An 18,721-nucleotide genomic window follows, 5' to 3' on the forward strand; every position below is an offset into this window, starting at 1 on the left:
GCAGCGCAGAGCCTGAAAAGAGCAGGCTTTGGGGCAAACAGCCCTGTCTGCTGCAGCTTTGTGACCGCCCAGGCTTCTTGTAGGCCATAGAAGTATGAGTTATATCTTGGACACCATGATTAGGATCACTTAAAATAAAGTAGGATTTTTCTACCAATGACAATCACTACAAGGGAGAGAGGGAACAGCACAAGCATTCAGCTACTAACATCAAAGGATACTGGGAGAGCAGCAAAATGCAGCAAGATGTAATTGCTTCCTGTAGAGGCCCGAGTTATGGGTGAGTGATGAGGGAGAGGTACGGAGATTTTTCCTTGCCAGTTGCAGTCCATGGGGCAGATTTACAAGCCCCTTGCACCACTTTTGCATCACTTGTAACATGAGAAAAGTGGCGCAAAAATGGCAAGGAATAATCTCCGGGCCCGATTCACAGAACTAACTTAAGACAAAATCCTAAACTTACTACCATTTTGATATTCACAGAAGGCACTTACTTATTTTGGTATTCACAGAAGGCACTTACTCATTTCGGTATTCACAGAAGTTAGGATTCCTAACTTTAGGACTCCTAAATGCCTTCTGTAAATACCGAAAGTCTTAAAGTTAGGATTTTTCTCAGTTTAGGAGTAGTAAAGTTAGGAGTCCTAACTATGGGACTCCTAAATGCCTTCTGTGAATACCGAAAATCTTAAAGTTAGGATTTTTCGCAGTTTCAGAAAAATCCTAACTTTAAGACTTTCGGTATTCACAGAATGCATTTAGGAGTCCTAAAGTTAGGACTACTAACTTCTGTGAATACCGAAATGAGTAAGTGCCTTCTGGGAATATCAAAATGAGTAAGTGCCTTCTGTGAATACCAAAATGGTAGTAAGTTTAGGATTTTGTCTTAAGTTAGTTCTGTGAATCGGGCCCTCCGTACCTCTCCCTCATCACTCACCCATAACTCGGGCCTCTACAGGAAGCAATTACATCTTGCTTAATTTTATGAAGAGATATGCCCCCTTTTCTATTGTTTTAGAACGTGGCTTCTGGTCACATATCTATCCCCCACCCTCCTGCCACGAACTATAAATGGTCCATCACAATGTTAGCATAGTGGAATTTATTATATTACCAACTGGACATAATCACATCACAGAAATACCCAATAGTAACTCTACATTTTTGCATATTGATCTGCTTTGAGAGAGTAGACACACACCTAAAACTGCTTCCAGGGGCATCCCACCTGTGCCATAAATGTAGCCCAGTGTTCGACCCCTGTGACAGCAACACCCACAACAGACCTGCGCTCAGTATTGTGTGCATACGACCACCCATCACAGCTTATGTTAGCGTTCAAGTGTAAGTTGTCCAATGGTTCTTTCTATTGCCTGTTTTTCTTTCATTTAATTTGTTAACCTCTTCTGTGCCCATGACGAGATAGTCTCGTCATGGAGCACGGTCGCGCTGTGCCAATGACGAGACTATCTCGTCATGAACCCCACCCGCGTGTGAAACGCTCGGTACAGGAGGGGGAAAGGGCGTGGCACCGAAGGGGTTAAATGGATTTGGTTACTTTGAAACATAATGGAATTAAATGCCAATAAGAAAATTAAGGGACCTTAGAAAACAAACATTGAGAACTAAACACTTACAATGAAAACTGATTCAAACATCAAATCGCTATCATTGTAAAATGCAAACTAGGCCATGGATCATTAGAAAGCTCCTCACATAAGTCTCACTTTTCCTCTTTTGCTGCTTGCTATCTATTAAGTCACTGCCTCATTTGCTCATCTGTGATCCTTAAGTTTATTGGGCCCCATTGCTCTTTTGGTCATTGACTGTTTGCTTGCCTTTTTTGTGTGCAGTTCTCACTCCTTCCCACCCATTCATTCTTCCATGTGCTGCCACCCAGAGCCCTGCCACCCCCCCCCCGAGGACCTACTTAATGGAGGCCACAGCATGGCCCCATTAACCAGAGCCCCGATCAGCTCTGTTCGCAGCAGGTCTCCCAACTCTGCTACGATCACTGTTTGTCTTGCGTCTGTTGACCTTGGTTGCCTTGTGTATATTAGTACTATTACTTGTGCTCCACTAAGTTTCACTTTGCCTTATTTGCTGCCTATTATCCATTAAGTCACTTTCTTATTTGCTCATTTTTGATCCTTCAGTTTACTTTGTCCCATTGTTCATTTGCTCACCAACTATTTCTCTACCTTATTTCACGCCGTTCTAGGAGCTGCATGCTCCTTCCCGCTCGTTTGCTCTCCTGTGTCCTACTACCCAAGACCTACTTAATGGAGGCCACAGTGTGGCTGCGCGTAGCGGGTACACCAATAGCACCAAAGGCAAGTCCGTCTGTGTCCGTCAAAGACTGGACTTTGTCCAGTGCCAGGAATCCTGGCCCTCTGACCACCCGCAGATACTCCTCTGGAGAACTGTGAGCCCTGGACCATGGACACCACAACAACAACTGCTGCCTCGCATTGCCTCAATCAATGGAGGGACCTTTCACCTGGCTCCACCGCCTGTTCACCTGCAACTCGCAACGCCCGCCTGCATGGAAACCCACACTACTCCTACCTTAACTGACCGCGACCACCACGCAATCACTCCACTGCCTCCTGCTCAACACTTGATCACTCTGCAAACACACCACAGAGGTCTAGGACACCATCAGCACCCCCACCCCGACCCTGCATTACAGAGACCTGGCTCAACCCCTCTGCAGTCCCTGATTTTGCCACTGCAACACCCAATAGATACAAGATGATACACTGGGACCACATCAACAAACACGGAGGCAGCATCGCCATCATCCATAGAGACACCATCTGCTGCATCACCACTGAAGACGACACTACACCAATCATGGAGCACCTCAACTTCCAACTCGAAACCAACGGGAAGAACAACCATCAGAGACACCTTCGCATACAAACCCCGAGGCTCACTCTGCAATAGGATTCCCAAATCCACCGCCCTGCCAGCCATCAACTCCAAACACTTCATCTTCCTCGGTAACCTACACTTCCACCTCAACAACTTCCTAGACACCAACACCACCAACCTCCTAGGCAGCATGCGCAAAAGCAGCCTTACCCAGCTGGTCACGGACCCCACACATAGCTCAGGACACATGCTGGACCAAATCTTCACTGCCGACGATAGAGTCAAGTACAGCAATGTCACCGAATTCACCTGGACCGACCACGCTATTGTCCACTTTGCCATCCCTGCTGCACCAAGCACCACGCACCACCTCCAAGACCCCTTTCTTCTCCCACCACAGCTGGACCAAAGTGACAGAAACTCAAGGGATAGACACTCTTAACACCACTCACCTCGACCCTGAAACAACCACAAACAGGCCATCTAGAACCTCTCCGCCTAGATCACCAAATGCGCCGACAGAGTCACCCCGATCAAGCCCATCAGATCTACCAAAAAAGCCAGCTGATCAGAACTCAGGACCAGAAAACTGTCTATAGAGACAATGGCATATCAGCAAAGATCCCATGGACCAAGCTACCTTCAAATCAGCACTCAACAAATACCATCAACTCCAGAAAGACCCAAAAAGCACACGTCCTGGCAGACCGCATCAAAGCCAGCACCAACCACAACAAAAAACTCTTTAATGTTGTCAGAGAGATCTCCGGCCTGTCAGTCGCCAAAAACACAATCCCCACATCCCAAGAACTCTGCAACAGGATATCCGCCTTCTACAGTAAGTTTGAACCCCTACCCACCAAACTCTACAGCCTCCTCACCACTAGGGAACAGCCCACCACACACAGCACCATGGCATTATGAACTCCATCCACTCTGGAGTACCCTTGGACCCCTGCCCCTACTACCTCTTCAATCTTTGTAGCAAGTAAGTCAGCATCAAACTCACCTCTGTCCTCAAGTCATCCATCACCATGGCTGCATTCCCTGATCAATGGAAACATGTAGAGGTCAGACCCCTCCACAAGAAACCCTCCACCAACTTCAGCAAACTCAAGAACTGCCGACCCATCTCTCTGCTCCCCTTCCCTGCCAAAGTCATTGAGAAGGCCCTCAACCGACAACTCACCGAACACCTGGATAACAGCAACCTGCTGGACACCTCCCAGACCAGCTTCTGCACTAACCAGAGCACAAGACCGCTCTGATTGCTGCCATAGACCACATCAGAACCCTCCTTGGCTGGGGTAACACAGGGGCCCTGATCCTCCTCGACCTGTGAGCAGAGTTTAACACAGAATCCCACCAGACCCTTATAAAGGGACTGTGCCACATTGGGATCCAGGGCAATGCCCTCAAATGGATCACATCCTTCCTCATAGGACATATCCAAGGAATCCGCCTACCTCCCTTCATGTCAGAACCCAAGAGCATCATCTGCAGCATCCTGCAAGGTTCATCCCTCAGCCCCACCCTGTTCAACACCTGCATGACGCCCCTGGCCAACATAGTCATAACCCAAGGCATCAACATAATTTCCTATGCAGATGACACCCACGTCATCCTCTCACTCTCAGAATACCCCTGCACCACCAGGACTAACTTCCACAACTGCATGATGAGCGTCAATGACTGGATGAAGACTAACTGCCTAAGCTCAATACAAACAAGACCGAGTGTTGATCTTCGGAAACAACACCTGACCATGGAATGACACCTGGTGGCCTGCAGAACTCAGACCCACACCCTCACCAACAGATCACACCCATAACCTCAGCATCATCCTGGACAGCAAACTCACCATGAAACGCCAGGTCACCGCAGTCACCTCTGTCTGTTTCCACACCCTTCACATGCTCCAAAAGATCTTCAGATGGCTCCACGTCAAGACCATGAAAACCATCACCCAAGCCCTAGACACTAGCCAACTCAACTATTTCAATGCAGAATTCTCCACCCACCTCCTGAAGAGACTCCAGGCCATTCAGAACTCAGCTGCCACCCTCATCCTGAACCTCCCCCCAAAAAAACACATCAGCCTCTACCTCAGGAACCTCCACTGACTCCCTGTCCAGAAAAGGTGCAAATTCAAGATACTGGCCCATGCCTATAAGGCCCTCCATAACCAAGGACTAGCATACATTAACCACTGCCTGAAATACCACCATCCTTCAAGACTCCTGTGGTCAGTCATCTGTCACCCTCACACACACTCACTGCATCCATCGAAGTTACAACGGAGGCCGCTCCTTCTCCTACTCCACCTGCAAGTCTTGGAATGACCTTCCCATCCACCTCTGAACAGCACACCTTTCACGGAATTCAGAAAAGACTCAAGACATGGCTCTTCAGCTAACTGCAGCAGGATCCCAGCACCTGGCTACCCTCACAGGTGATTAGCCACGCTCTACAAATCCTGATTGATTGACTGATTGAGCTGTATCATATTTTACTGACCAATGAAAGGAGTTTGTGAAATATACATTACTTAGTCTGGAATTCGAATTTCGCCATCCCTGTGATCAGCATTGAGCAGTCAAATCAAGGAGTCCTTTTACCATTAAAAGATACCAAATGCCTTACTGTAGTTCTTTTTTTCCCCTTAAAACAAGAGATGTCCATTACACAAGAGTGGGTCCAGATCTACCAACTTACTGTAAAGTAAGCGATCTGTCTTCTGCTTCTCAAGCATCAGGTCCTGGGTTCTCTCAGTGACCAGCACCTCCAAGTGCTTGCTGTACTTCTCCATCTGAAACAAAACAAACACATGGTTCTTAGAAAACAGGCACAAAAATCAGTCCGCATCGATCTTTCTGGAGAGAATATCAATGTGGCAGGTTGTATCTATAGCTATAGAGTAGAGTAACCAGGCAAACTGGGCCCTAGTAATGTGGGTGTAAAAGGGCCCTACTGGAAATCAAAAGCAGATGGCAAAAATGTTCAAACCAGCCCTGCTCCCTATCTCCTCCCTCTTTATTTCCCCTCTTACTCTCTGCAGCAGCCCACCCCATGCCTGGGGGAATTGGAGAAAGTGACAGCAAAATAAATGGCCCTCAAAGATGACAGTCCATGCCAACTGCCACAGAAGATGGCTGCACACTAACACAGCTCCAGTCCCCTGAGACCCCCACTATCCGTACATATATCCGCACCAAATCAATACGCCCATGCCAGATTCACGATCACGGAGGTCGGCGGCTGCAGAACGGTGAGCGTACGGGACCTAACCGATGTCTGGAGCCTGCTGTGACTTGCAGCCTAAGTCAAGCCGTGCAGCCACGGCATCGTGTACCCGCGCGGCCGAGAGTATAGACCTAGACCGAAACTGAGGGGCGGCGTACCGACCGGGATCTGACTGCTGGTGACTCCTGATTACAGTGGATTGCGGCGACTAGCCACCATGATAGGATCAGAACCCAGGCCAGTATGACGCTGTTGGTGCGAGGCGTGCAGGTCATAAATTGTTGCCTAGCCCTGAGATAGGCAGCATTGCGGAATGCGAGTGACCTGGGCTGCAGTACCTAATGGCTGTGCACCTGTATTGGACCCAGCCAGGCCGAGATATCATGATCGCTGGCACGGAGCGGCCGATGGAAATGGTCGTTTGCTGAGGCGGCTCCACAGCCCTCGCCGACAAATCCGGCAAAATATCCGAAATACGCACCGGAGACTTCCCCAAAACAGCAGGGAACATTTCATATCCCAGTCCCCTTCGGAGGCATCCCTTCCAAGGCAAAACAACAGAAATTAAAGCCTGGAGGGGCACCCGACTCGGAGCAGCTCTGGAGTTATCAAAATGGCAGCCTAAAAACAAACAGCTCCGACGGCCAGGATCGTGATCTGCAGGCTGTGACCGCCTCGACCTAAGGCAGTGGCTGGATACAGCTTGCGACTTCTGCGGTCCCCACGATCCTTTCTCGATCGAAGCTAAAGTAGATTCTTCGGGTGCGGTGGTGGAGCAAGCGGGCTGTGGCGAGAACCAACCCCACACTGCTCTCCCATCGAGGAGCTGCCCGACGGGGTCCCTGGATCAGGGGCCTCTCTGGGGCACTGCGGAGCAAGATCGGGCTGCACTGGGTCCTCCGACAGCCTAAGGTGAGGAGCTATACGCTGGGGGTTGTGGCGAGAGGAAGTACACGCAGCGCTCACCCCGTAGTCCGGACTGTGTACAGAGCGGCCGGCGTGGTGAACAAAATCGAGCCCCCGGCTCTGCGGCCTGCCATCACGGATGCAGTTCGGACGCGGGCTCGTCTGACGTAATTCCCCAGTTATACTGCTACGGACACGCTCCCGCCGGCAAACACACCTGCCCTTGGACTTGCTCCCTCCCCGGTACCCCGGACAGCAAATGGTGCGGCCCAATAAATAGGCCGGACAGCTGCGCGGCCCAAATCACCGTAGCCCCAGCAAAAGCAAGACTTACCTCACAAGGACACCGCATACGCCACACTCTCACCGGCAACTGCGCCCGACCCTGGACCAGCCTCCTCCCCAGGGTCCTGAACAGTGAGGGGCATAGCGCTCAGCCCCGGGAGACACACATGGCCGTGCAGCCACGTGACCCGTATCGACACGGCCCCCAGCGAGAAACCAACAGTGACAAGTCCTACCCTCAAGGAGGCAGCAGCGAGGGGCACATAAACCTGAGCAGTTCCAAAGTACCCAGATGTGCAACTGCTCCAACCGCCACAGCTGGGATCCGAGGCTCACATGACACCCTCGGAGCCCGTGAATTAACAGGGGTGCACATTCAGTCAATTCAGACAACCAACAACTACAGACATTGGCCGCTGATAGGGACCTGCGCAAGAGCCTCAATTCGTCTCCTGGCCCACAGGATCCACCTGGAACACCGACAGGCCGGCAAGGGAATTCTCTTCCCACATGCAGGCGGTGGCCATTACAGGTGTGAACCCCCAGAAAAGCCCCATGGCTAACAGCAGAGGCCCCAAAACACAAGTTCAAAAGCAACTGGCGAAGTTTGCCTGGACGAAGCAAGGCGAAGAAACCAATATGACTCCAGGAGATGATCCTAAAACATCCCAACCTCGCCCCCAAGCTAAAACTCTTACCCTAGAGGATGTCATGGCGGCCATAGCAGGGGTGCACACATCCCTGGAATCGCGCATTGACTCCGTGAACATAGAGGTGACTCATCTGAGAGCGGATTTGAAAAAGATGGACTCTAGAGTTCGGCAGGCTAATACCACCACGGCAACCCTAGTGACTGATACCTCTGCCCTCCAGGATCAGGTCGCACAATTACAACACCAACAGAAAAGGATGGAGGAGCTCCTTGACGATTATGAAGGGAGGGCCAGATGGAATAATATCCGTATCCTTGGAGTACCCAAACGAATGGAAGGGCCAGCAGCTGACCTCTTAGTTGAGGACATTATCCTCAATAAACTCCAACCCAAACGTCTCTCAAGCTATTTTTCCATCGAGCAAGCTCATAGGGTTACCGACGGGCGCCCTAAACCCGGAGCTCCTCCACGTCCGCTGATTGCAAAAGTATTCAATTTTCGGGATAGAGATGTTATCCTATAAACTGCAAGAACCGGACCTCCACTGAAAATAGATAATGCAAACATCACATTCTTCCCGGACTACACGGTCAAGGTACACACACAAAGACGCAGCTTCACAGCAGTAAAGAAAGCCCTCTGTGATAAGAATATCAAATACTACATGCTATTCCCGGCCAAACTCCGAGTGGAGTCTGAAGGCAAGACTTGGTTCTTCCTGTCCACAGAAGGGGCCTGGGATTGGATAGAAGGCTGGCACCCAGCAGGCAAACACCCAAATGGACGAAATAATGGTGGCATTACTGGTGGCTGACGGACACTTCCCGGAAGACAATCAGAGGGAGAACCGAAAGACGCACACTGACTCAAGCTGTAAGGTCCCATAGATCTCACTCAGAAGCAAGATCCACACCTATTGAATTGATAATCCTTAATTCTCATACGAAGACCCCATGAAACTGCATCAAACTAAGTGTTAGTTGGGGGACTTACAGAACCGAGCAAAGCTACACTGTTTTGACACTATCGGAAAGTTACTATTGGATTGGAAACTATTACAAATCGTTTAATTGCATAACATTAATATTATGATGGACGGCGGGGGCTGGAAGTGGTTAGCCAGGCACCTTACGAATGGGTGGGAGGGCGACAGGCACTCTGCCTTGTTGGGGAGTAGATAGTTCAGATTCCACTGGCAGGGGGGCTGGGTGGGGGGCGCAGAGCAGGAGAAGGGCGATTGGTTAGGGTTTTGATAATTTGTTTTTTGTTGCACGATATACACAAACCAGTGGGGAATGTTTGACTCACTGTAGCACATGACAACATTTGTTGACAATCAAAAGATGTAGCACAGAGGGGTTCCCAAAGACAACTCTGTCACATACTGCTCTTTACCACCAAGTCCAGTGCCAGAGCCGAAACTATTGGCTAGCGACTCCATACTCACTGCCTTGGAATATTGGACATGGCTGACTCTACAGATACGAAACTATCTATATTGACGTGGAACATTAATGGACTCGGCAGCAAGGTTAAGAGGGGGATAGTCCTGCAATATGTTAAACGACATACACCAGATCTGGTATTACTGCAGGAAACCCACCTAGTGGGTAATAGCTGCAAAACACTCCACCGATGGGGATACAGACTTATGGCCCACGCAGGTATTATGTCAGGTTCTAGAGGCACCGGTATCCTCATACGCAAAAACCTAGCTCTTAATCCCACCCGTATCTGGGCCGACCCGCAGGGCCGATTCGCAGTTCTAGAGGCCACCTGGGAAGGAAAACAATTAACATAATTTCAGCTTATCTTCCACCAGCCCTGGGAAAACTGGCCCTACAAGAACTGGACAAAATACTTATAGATCTTCCCCCGGGCACACTCGTTCTAGGTGGAGACTTCAACATGATCATGGACGATATGATCGACAGATACCCACACAAAATCTCTCCCGGACGCCCCACTTCCCTAGCAAACTTCACCCACGCTATGGGGCTTACAGACTTATGGCGTTCGTTGAACCCAGATCGACCTCACTTCACGCACTATTCTAACTCACACAACAGCATGTCCCGCATTGACTATTTTTTCACCTTCCTCCAAGACGTAGGGAACTTCCAACATCTTCAGGGACTCCCAAGGGGAAGCTCCGACCATTCTCCCCTCAGGGTAGAACTCACTTTCCATCGACACCTGGCCCGTGGCCCCATAATTATCAATCCATGGCTACTCACTATTCCTGATATCAACGAAGACCTAGCCGAACACACAGATCACTACTTCACTGAAAATCTAGGCTCTGTAGACTCAGCGAATACCATATAGGAGGCTTATAAGGCGGTCGTCAAGGGTCGCGCTCTGGGTTTAAAAATAGGAAACCTCTGGAACCACAACGAACAACTAACCCGTTTAGAAAGTGACTTGCTTCTTTTGGAAACAGAGCAAAATACCTCTCCCACTGACGACACAGCCCACAAACTCCGCAATAAACAATTAGAATACAAAGAGCTAGCAAGAGAAAAATCCCAAGTCAGGCTGCTTCAAACTAGACACAGGGTTAATGAACTCGGGGAACGGGCTGGAAAAATGCTGGCCTGGCTAGAAAAACGGGATCAGGAGTCGAGATAGGTCCCAGAAATCATACTAGAAGATGGGAGGCGGGTGACAGACCCCCAAGAAGTAGCAGATACGTTTGCAAATCACCTGGAAGACATATACACCTCCAAAACTTCAAACTCCTCTGAGGATTCTCACCAGCTCTTAGAAGAGATGGGTCTACCACAATTATCGGATGCTGACAGGGACACCTTGGACGCTGACATCACGGCGGACGAGGTTTGCAAAGCCCTCTTTGCTATAAATTCTGGAAAAGCGATGGGACCTAACAGAATCCCCATTGAATTACTCAAGGGGATGGCTTTTAAGATAGTACCACACCTCAAAAGCATGTACGATGAGAGTAGAGAGAGAGGGATCCTCCCCTTAGATCAAAGATTAGCTAACAGAGTAGTCATCCGTAAATCAGGTAAAACAGCAACACACTGTGGTTCATATAGGCCTATTTCATTAATTAGTTCAGAGGCCAAGGTGCTGGCCAAACTTCTGGCTTCCTGACTAATAGCTGTGCTCCCCTCTCTGGTCCATGAAGACCAATCAGGTTTCATACCAGGTCGAAACACCGTCCTCAATATTCAAAGGGTCCAAAACGTTCTGGGTAGGCAACCCTATCTGCGGGAAGAAGCGGTCAAACTGTCATTAGACGCCACTTTGGCTTTCGATTCGATAGAATGGCCTTATCTTTTCGAAGTATTGGCTCGGCTCGGCTTTGGCCCCAAGTTTAGACGTTGGGTGGCACTACTATACAAAGATTTACTGGGACAGGTCAGGGTAAACAATCACACCTCTCGCACATTTGCCTTACAAAGAGGTACCAGACCAGGCTGTCCTCTATCCCCCTTATTGTTTGCTCTTACCCTTGAACCATTAGCCCACTGGATCAGACGGGATGTTTCAATACGGGGAATAAAATGGAGTGAGAATATAGAAGACAAAATATCACTATATGCCGATGACATCCTTATATATTTGGCATCCCACCGAACTTCCCTTAACAGCTTATTTATTATCATCACAAATTTTGGCAAATACGCAGGCTAATCTATCAATTGGTCAAAATCAATATTATATGTGCTCCATGGCCCTCCACCTCATCTCCCTTGTGGATATTCAATCCAATGCGTAACAGCAGGTTTTAAATACTTGGGCATCTTTATCACATCCGACCCCAAACTGTTCTGTGAACACAATCTCCTAGGCCCCCTAAAGCAGCTACAGGAGGACGTGCGACACTGGCGGTCGCTGCCCCTGTCCCTCCTTGGCAGGGCGGCTCTATTTAAAACGCTTGCCCTTCCCCGATTCTTATATGTCCTTCAAAACTGCCCATTCCCCATAGCAGACAGTCATTTCACCACCATAGAAGGAGAGCTCCGTACATTACTATGGTACAGGAAAGCCCCACGCATCGCTCTTCAGAAACTCACCAAGGGATGGTATGACGGAGGAATAGCCCTTCCTAATCGTCGCCTCCCAACTAGTACCCATCAACCACTGGATCCATGGACCCCCAACGAACCCAGCCTTTCATTTAGAGAAATATCAGACAGGCCGAGAAGGTTATATGGGAGCTCTCTATAGCAAAGTCCGCAATAGCCGGTACTTACGACCCATGTCACATACGGTGGCGATTTGGCACAAGGCCAACAAACAACTGGGTTGGGCGGACAAATTCACCAAGGCTACGCCGTTGTGGTCCTCCAACAATTAGGGTCGCTCTGCTTTCATAAAGGATTTGATAGATGGGATACTATCAGAATCACTAATTTAGGGGACCTAGTTGCCAAAGGGAAAATCCTCAAATTCAAAGAACTGCAAACCAAATACACACTCGCACAAGGAGAGATCTTCCGGTACCTACAAATCCGACATTCTCACCAATATCTCCGACCTCTCTTTCCTACCAGACACCTCCCCTTTAGAGGACCGATTACTTACAGAACCACTTCTGACTAAAGGCATTTCTTGCACATACTGCAAACTCTGCAACAATTTACCTGACACTTTTCAAGCTCTAAGAAATCGCTGGCAAGCAGACTTAGGGGAATTGGACGATGAAGACTGGCAGACCGCCTTAATATCCCCCAGAGAAACAGCCGTGAACCACCGCTTCCATCTCATACAATTAAAAAATACTCCATAGTAAATACCTCTCTGGCATCCTCCTGGCGAAAATTGGTAACAGGAGTGATGCGTTATGCCTGAAGGAATGCGGACAAGACGGCTCCTTTTATCACATTCTCTGGGATTGTCCCCACATATGCCCGTTTTGGGTCAGAGCCACCACAAAGATGAAAGATGCTTTGGGCAAACACATTCAACTGTCGCCAAAAATGGGGCTTCTAAATATATGGGAGCCTACCGACCTAACAGAAGTCGAGCAGCAATGGGTGGCGTTGGGATACTTATTGGTTAAACGAGCCATAGCAATGTCCTGGGGTTCCAGCAGAATGTCGCCTACGATAGGCTGGGTAGCTGAAATGGACAAATGCATGATTGCAGAAAAAGATGTTTACAAAAGAAGGGGCTGCCCTAAGAAGTGGGATAAAAAATGGGGAGGGTGGAACACCTTTAGGGGGGAAATATGTACTTCTCCCTCAGAATATATGGCAATGAGAGGGACCAGAATTGAAAACCCATAATGCCTTAATGTGTAATATGTTCAACATCAATTGCTGTGCTGCTAAGTAATATACCCCATAAATGTACTGTATTAATGATATTGTGCTTTAACTTTAATTTAAAAAAAAAAATCACTGGCACAGTACAGCGGGAGCAGCACACCCGTAAAAGACTGCGCATTAATTAAATCATGCCCAGCGGCTGCTGCGTCGGAGCAGAAAGGACCGGACACTCACAGAGCCAACACCATAGATCCCCGATTACAGGAGCGGCGCTCAATAACCTGGGAGCCACGCTGCATGGGTAAGATTAAAGCGGCAGCGCATCTGGATGCCCCACGACTGGGGGCACAGGCTGATTAAGCCAGAGGAGGCAATAAACCGCCAGAAGTGGCAAACGAATGGGTGGGGTGCTGCAAAGTAAGGGCCCCTCCTTCAACCCCACATACGTAGGATACTGCTGAGGATTGCGCTACATAGCGGTTCCCCTGCAACACACCCCTGGTACTGTGGACTGGTGGAGTGCTGGAGACAGGCCCTGCGACACCAGGAGAGACTGCACCACGAACATTGCGGAGGAGGAGGTGAGCCCAATGGGGTAAGCCAACAGGCCGACAGGTGGACAATACCGGGCAGGCAGTGGTGAGACCAGCAATATCCTCCCCCATATCACAAAAATAATCCGCCTACCAAAAACCCTAAGAACTTCACCATGTCTCGAAGCAAGGGAAATTGAGGCTTACACCAGCCCAAGCTGGACAAGATGACATGGCTCAACACCCAGGAAGGGGCCAATGTGCAGGCTGACATATCCCAAGCAGCGCTTGACATGCCTCCGGCGCAAAACGCTCCTACACTGCAGGACATTCTCACTGCAGTCACAGCGGTGCATACATCGCTTGAATTTCGCATTGATTACGTTTCCATAGAAATCGCCCTCATCAGGGCAGACTTTCACAAAATGAACGAGCGCTTGAAAGAAGTGGAAGAAGCAACCCAGGGCCTAGCTACCACCTCCAAGGGTCTTGAGAAACAGGTACAGGACCTACAGGCTACCAGTCAGGCACTGGCGGACCAACTCAATGACCATGAAGGCAGGGCCAGAAGGAATAACGTTAGAATTATTGGGGTCCCTGAGAAAAAGGAAGTTCACGCCATAGACCTGTTTGTGGAGGAATTAATCACGCAGAGCCTGCAGCCCAAGACTCTCTCCAAGTATTTCTCCATTGAATGCACCCACCGTGTACCTGGGGCAAACCCAAACCTGGACAGCATCTCAGGCCCATACTGGCTCAGGTTTTAAATTTCCGCGACAGGGATGTGATCCTACAAACCGCGCGATGTGCTCCTCCTCTCAAAATCGATAATAACACCATCATGTTTTTCCACGATTTCACAATAAAGGTCCAACGACAGCGCAGAAGTTTCCTTGAAGTTAAGAAGGCCCTGAGGCAAAGAGCGCTGCCATACGCAATGCTATTCCTCGCAAAACTCAGGGTGGAATCCGAGGGCAAAGGATGGTTCTGCACGGAACCGGGGGCAGCCTGGGAGTGGCTGGACGGATGGCGACAGGTGGGAGGCCCAAACAACTCAGACAGGCATAGGAGATGGACAGGAAAAGATCAAAACGGGGCTACGTCCGACCAAGAAGTGAGTGACATTACGGAATGGAGAACGGCCGGTCTGGCCCTGCATGATACAGCGTGGGCAGTGACAAAATCAGAGCCACACATTGAAGACCCAGTAGCCACACATACGAACTTTGAAGCTCATTGTCTAACTGTGCTACATAAGGGCCCTGAGCGACCTGTGTCACCGCATGCTGGTGAGAAGTTTGTGGGGTGGTGCCTTGGAGCTGAACTGGCTGAGTATATAAGCTGAAAATCTATAGACATTGACTGTTTGCTATATGTGCATCTGGGGTCAAAGGGGTTGGGGATCTAGACTCCATGGTTCACATCTCCCAGGAAATTGGGAAGGGTGGGTGACAGGCGCTCTGCAAAGTTGGGGTGGCGGGTAGTTCGAAGTCCGTCTTGCAGGGAGGCTGGGTAGGGGGAGGAATGGGCATGTTAAGGGGGGTTTATCATTGTTTAATTGCATCACAAAGGTCATTAATTGGTTACAGCACGTATTCATCACGGGTTACCGTTCATTACATCAGGCATATAAATACCGCAACATCCAAACTATGTATTTACTATACATGCTAGCAATCCATCTTTGCCCTTAAAATTCACTGGGGACAATGGCCCATTACAGCCCCCACGTAAATGCAATGAACGTTATTGGTGCCCCTGGAGACATAGGAGCTGAGGTGGCACTAAAGTTACTCTCCTGGAATGTCAATGGTTTGGGTGATAAAATCAAGAGGGGGATGGTGCTCCACTACATCAAACAACAGGCATTAGACATAATTTTGCTGCAAGAAACTCACCTCGTTGGGAATACCTGCAGAGCACTGGACAGATGGGGATACAAGCAAATAGTCCACGCGGGCTTCACTACTGGGTCCAGAGGGGTAGGGATATTAATGAGGAAAAATCTCCCATTTATGGTGACTCAGACAAACACAGATGAATATGGGTGCCTTCCGGCAAAGTCAGGGATCTGGGAAGGTAGCCGGCCTTCCATAATGTGGCCTTGCTGGACCTGATTAAGATGATTCTTGACTTACCAGAAGGTGAAATAGTGATAGGAGGAGACCTTCATATGACACTTTGTGACCAGATGGAAGATACCCTCCTAGAGATATTCTACAATCAAAAACACAATGGCTGAATTGTTAGCAGTGGTGGGCTTGACGGATGTATGGCGGGCGACTCACCCACACGCACAACAATACACTTATTATTCAGCTGCCCATAAAAGCAACTCCTGAATTGACTACATACTTACACTGGCTGATACAGCGCATTATTTTACAGAGGTTCAGCACTTAGTGCGGGGCATTTCGGATAATGCCCCCATAAGGACTTGATATGCAGTGAGTACCGCTCTAACTCGCAGAACAATCACGATTAGCCCATGGAGCCTCAAAATCCAACACATAGAGGCCACCCTGATCCACGATACCGACTATTACTTTATGGCGAATGTGAGCTCGGTCCAGTCATCGCAGACCCTGTGGGAGGCCTACAAAGCAGTGATTAAGGGCTGGGCTCGCTCCCTCGCAGTAGACCATAGGAGAGAGAAAGATAGAAAACTAGTGAATTAGAACAGGATATCCTGTCAAGGGAACAGGCCTTAGAGGGCACTCGGGATGAGACGGAAAATCACATTTTAGAACTCAAAAAGAAAGAATACAGGGACCTAGCAACTGAAACAGCCAAAGTAAAAGACTGCGTGAAAATATATAGAATATATGAACAGGGCAACAGCTAGTAAACTATTAGCATGGCTGGATAGAGCGGAGCGCTGGATAGAGCGGAGCGATGGATGAGAGTAATACATTGGCAGAATGGGACTTGCCTCCGAAACAGATAGCGGATGGGTTTGCCGCTTATTATATGCAACTCTACTCACCCATCGCAATGGCCACCATGGAGGAGGCACAGGAGATAATAGCTGACATACAAATTCCGACATTGACCCTAGACGACCAGCAGTCGCTGGAAGTGGACATTACCGCAGAGGAAGTCACAGCAGCCATACTCAGCATACAGTCAGGGAAAGCTGGGGGGCCAAATGGCCCCCTAATCAAGCTCCTCAAAATAAAGGCCTCCAAGGTGGCACCCCACCTCCTCGATTTGTACCTCAAGAGTAAAACTGCAAGAGCATTACCTAGGACCCAGAGAATGGCTTTCATAGTCGTAATCCGAAAGACAGGGAAATCTGAGGAAGAATTTACCGCATACCGCCACATGTCCCTATTAAATGCTGAAACCAAAATTCTGGCAAAAGTACTGGCCACAAGACTGCTCCCCATAGTCACAAAGCTGGTCCACCCGGACCAGTCTAGGTTCATGTCTGGTCGCAAAACCGCGATGAATCTTTGCAAATAAACAGAGTAGTTGCTATGAAAAAAATGTTAGAGAAAACGTGGTCATACTCACATTAGACACCCGTATGGCTTTCGACACTGCCGAGTGGCCATATATGTTTGCGGTCACGAGCCTATGGGCCTGGGGAAGACTTATCTTGAGTGGATTAAACTTGTATACGCTGAGACACTTGGTTGAGTGGTAGTGAATGGACATGTGTATACTACATTTGGTCTGCGCAGCGGGACAAGACAGGGCTGACCTCTATTTCCCCTCATATTCGCTCTTGTACTAGAGCCTCTCGCATGTTGGATATGTTGATACAGGATCTGAAGTGGGCCAACGAGTGGGAGGAAATAATTTCGCTTTACGCAGGCGACATCCAATTATACGTCGCCTCCCCTTGTGCCACAATGAGCAGAATACTATGTTCAAATCATGGCAAATACTCCGAGTACACTATTGACGGGACTAAGTCGGTTATATAGTTACTTCACGGGCCAGTGCCTGCCCTACTGACTGACTGTGAAGCCATTGTTGTTACGGAAGGGTTTTGCTATCTAGGTATATCCATAAAGGCTGATCCATCCCTCTTCTATGTACCAAACTTTCTGCGCCATTTGAATCGGCTGCAATGCGATGCCCGCCATCGGCGGGCACTGCCTCTATCGTTGATGGGACGCGCAGAGCTATATAAAATTATGGCTTTGCCTCGGTTCTTGTATGCGCTGCAGAACACACCATAGAGCGTTGCCGAAACGTATTTTAAAGCAATTGCAGGGGAAGTTAGAAACCTACTCTGGGACGGAGAGTCACGGCGCATAGCGGGGCCCAAAAGCGTCTGTGGGTGATACAATGGGGGAATCGCTTTGCCAGACATCCGAAACTATTAGCGGGCAGTGCACCTTTCATTCATAAATAAATGGGTATATGGTGCGCAGCAAGACCCAGCATGTCGGTGGCTGATGGGCAGGGGAGGATATAGAGAGGCACTGTACACAAAACCACGTGGACAGCAGCTTACTGGCCCTACTGCCCTCACGATCGCAATATGGCACACTACCACTACAAAACTAGGCTGGTGCAATGAATTGACACAAATGACGCCCCTATGGCATACAGGCATACTAGGCAACTTAAGTGAATGTAGAGGATTCGACAAATGGGATATCACAAGTTGGAGACATGGTAAAGAAAGGGAAAATACTGACATTTGCGGAAGTACAAATAGAATATAAATTGACCATAGGCAAACCCTTCAGATACTTGCAAATACGACATGCCTTGCAGTAGGCATCCAGAGAGACAGACGAGATACCGGAGGCCACCCCGCTTGAGGTTTGTCTACTTGCGGACCCCATGGAGAGAAAAGCAATTTCGCTCACTTACAGAAAAATAATGAATAACTCATCAGACCCATTGAAACACCTATATACACGCTGGCAGATAGATCTGGGGGACCTAGATGAAGAAGATTGGCGGGATGCTCTATCTTCCCCGCGAGAGGTGGCCATCCCATCACGACTACGGCTGGTCCAGC

General features: G+C 49.0%; 1 protein-coding gene across 1 annotated transcript in view; it reads right to left on the reverse strand.

The window, feature by feature from the left end:
• LOC146866242 (atrial natriuretic peptide receptor 2-like) overlaps window positions 1-18,721 on the reverse strand; it is a 398,280-nt gene that overhangs the window by 184,935 nt on the left and 194,624 nt on the right. Inside the window, exon 7 of the mRNA XM_085640809.1 lies at window positions 5,593-5,686. Within this exon, the coding sequence (XP_085496935.1) occupies window positions 5,593-5,686 (94 nt within the window). The remainder of the gene's footprint in view (window positions 1-5,592; window positions 5,687-18,721) is intronic.

The sequence above is a fragment of the Triturus cristatus genome, chromosome 2_1 (genome assembly GCF_964204655.1).
Source record: "Triturus cristatus chromosome 2_1, aTriCri1.1, whole genome shotgun sequence".
NCBI lineage: Eukaryota > Metazoa > Chordata > Amphibia > Caudata > Salamandridae > Triturus > Triturus cristatus.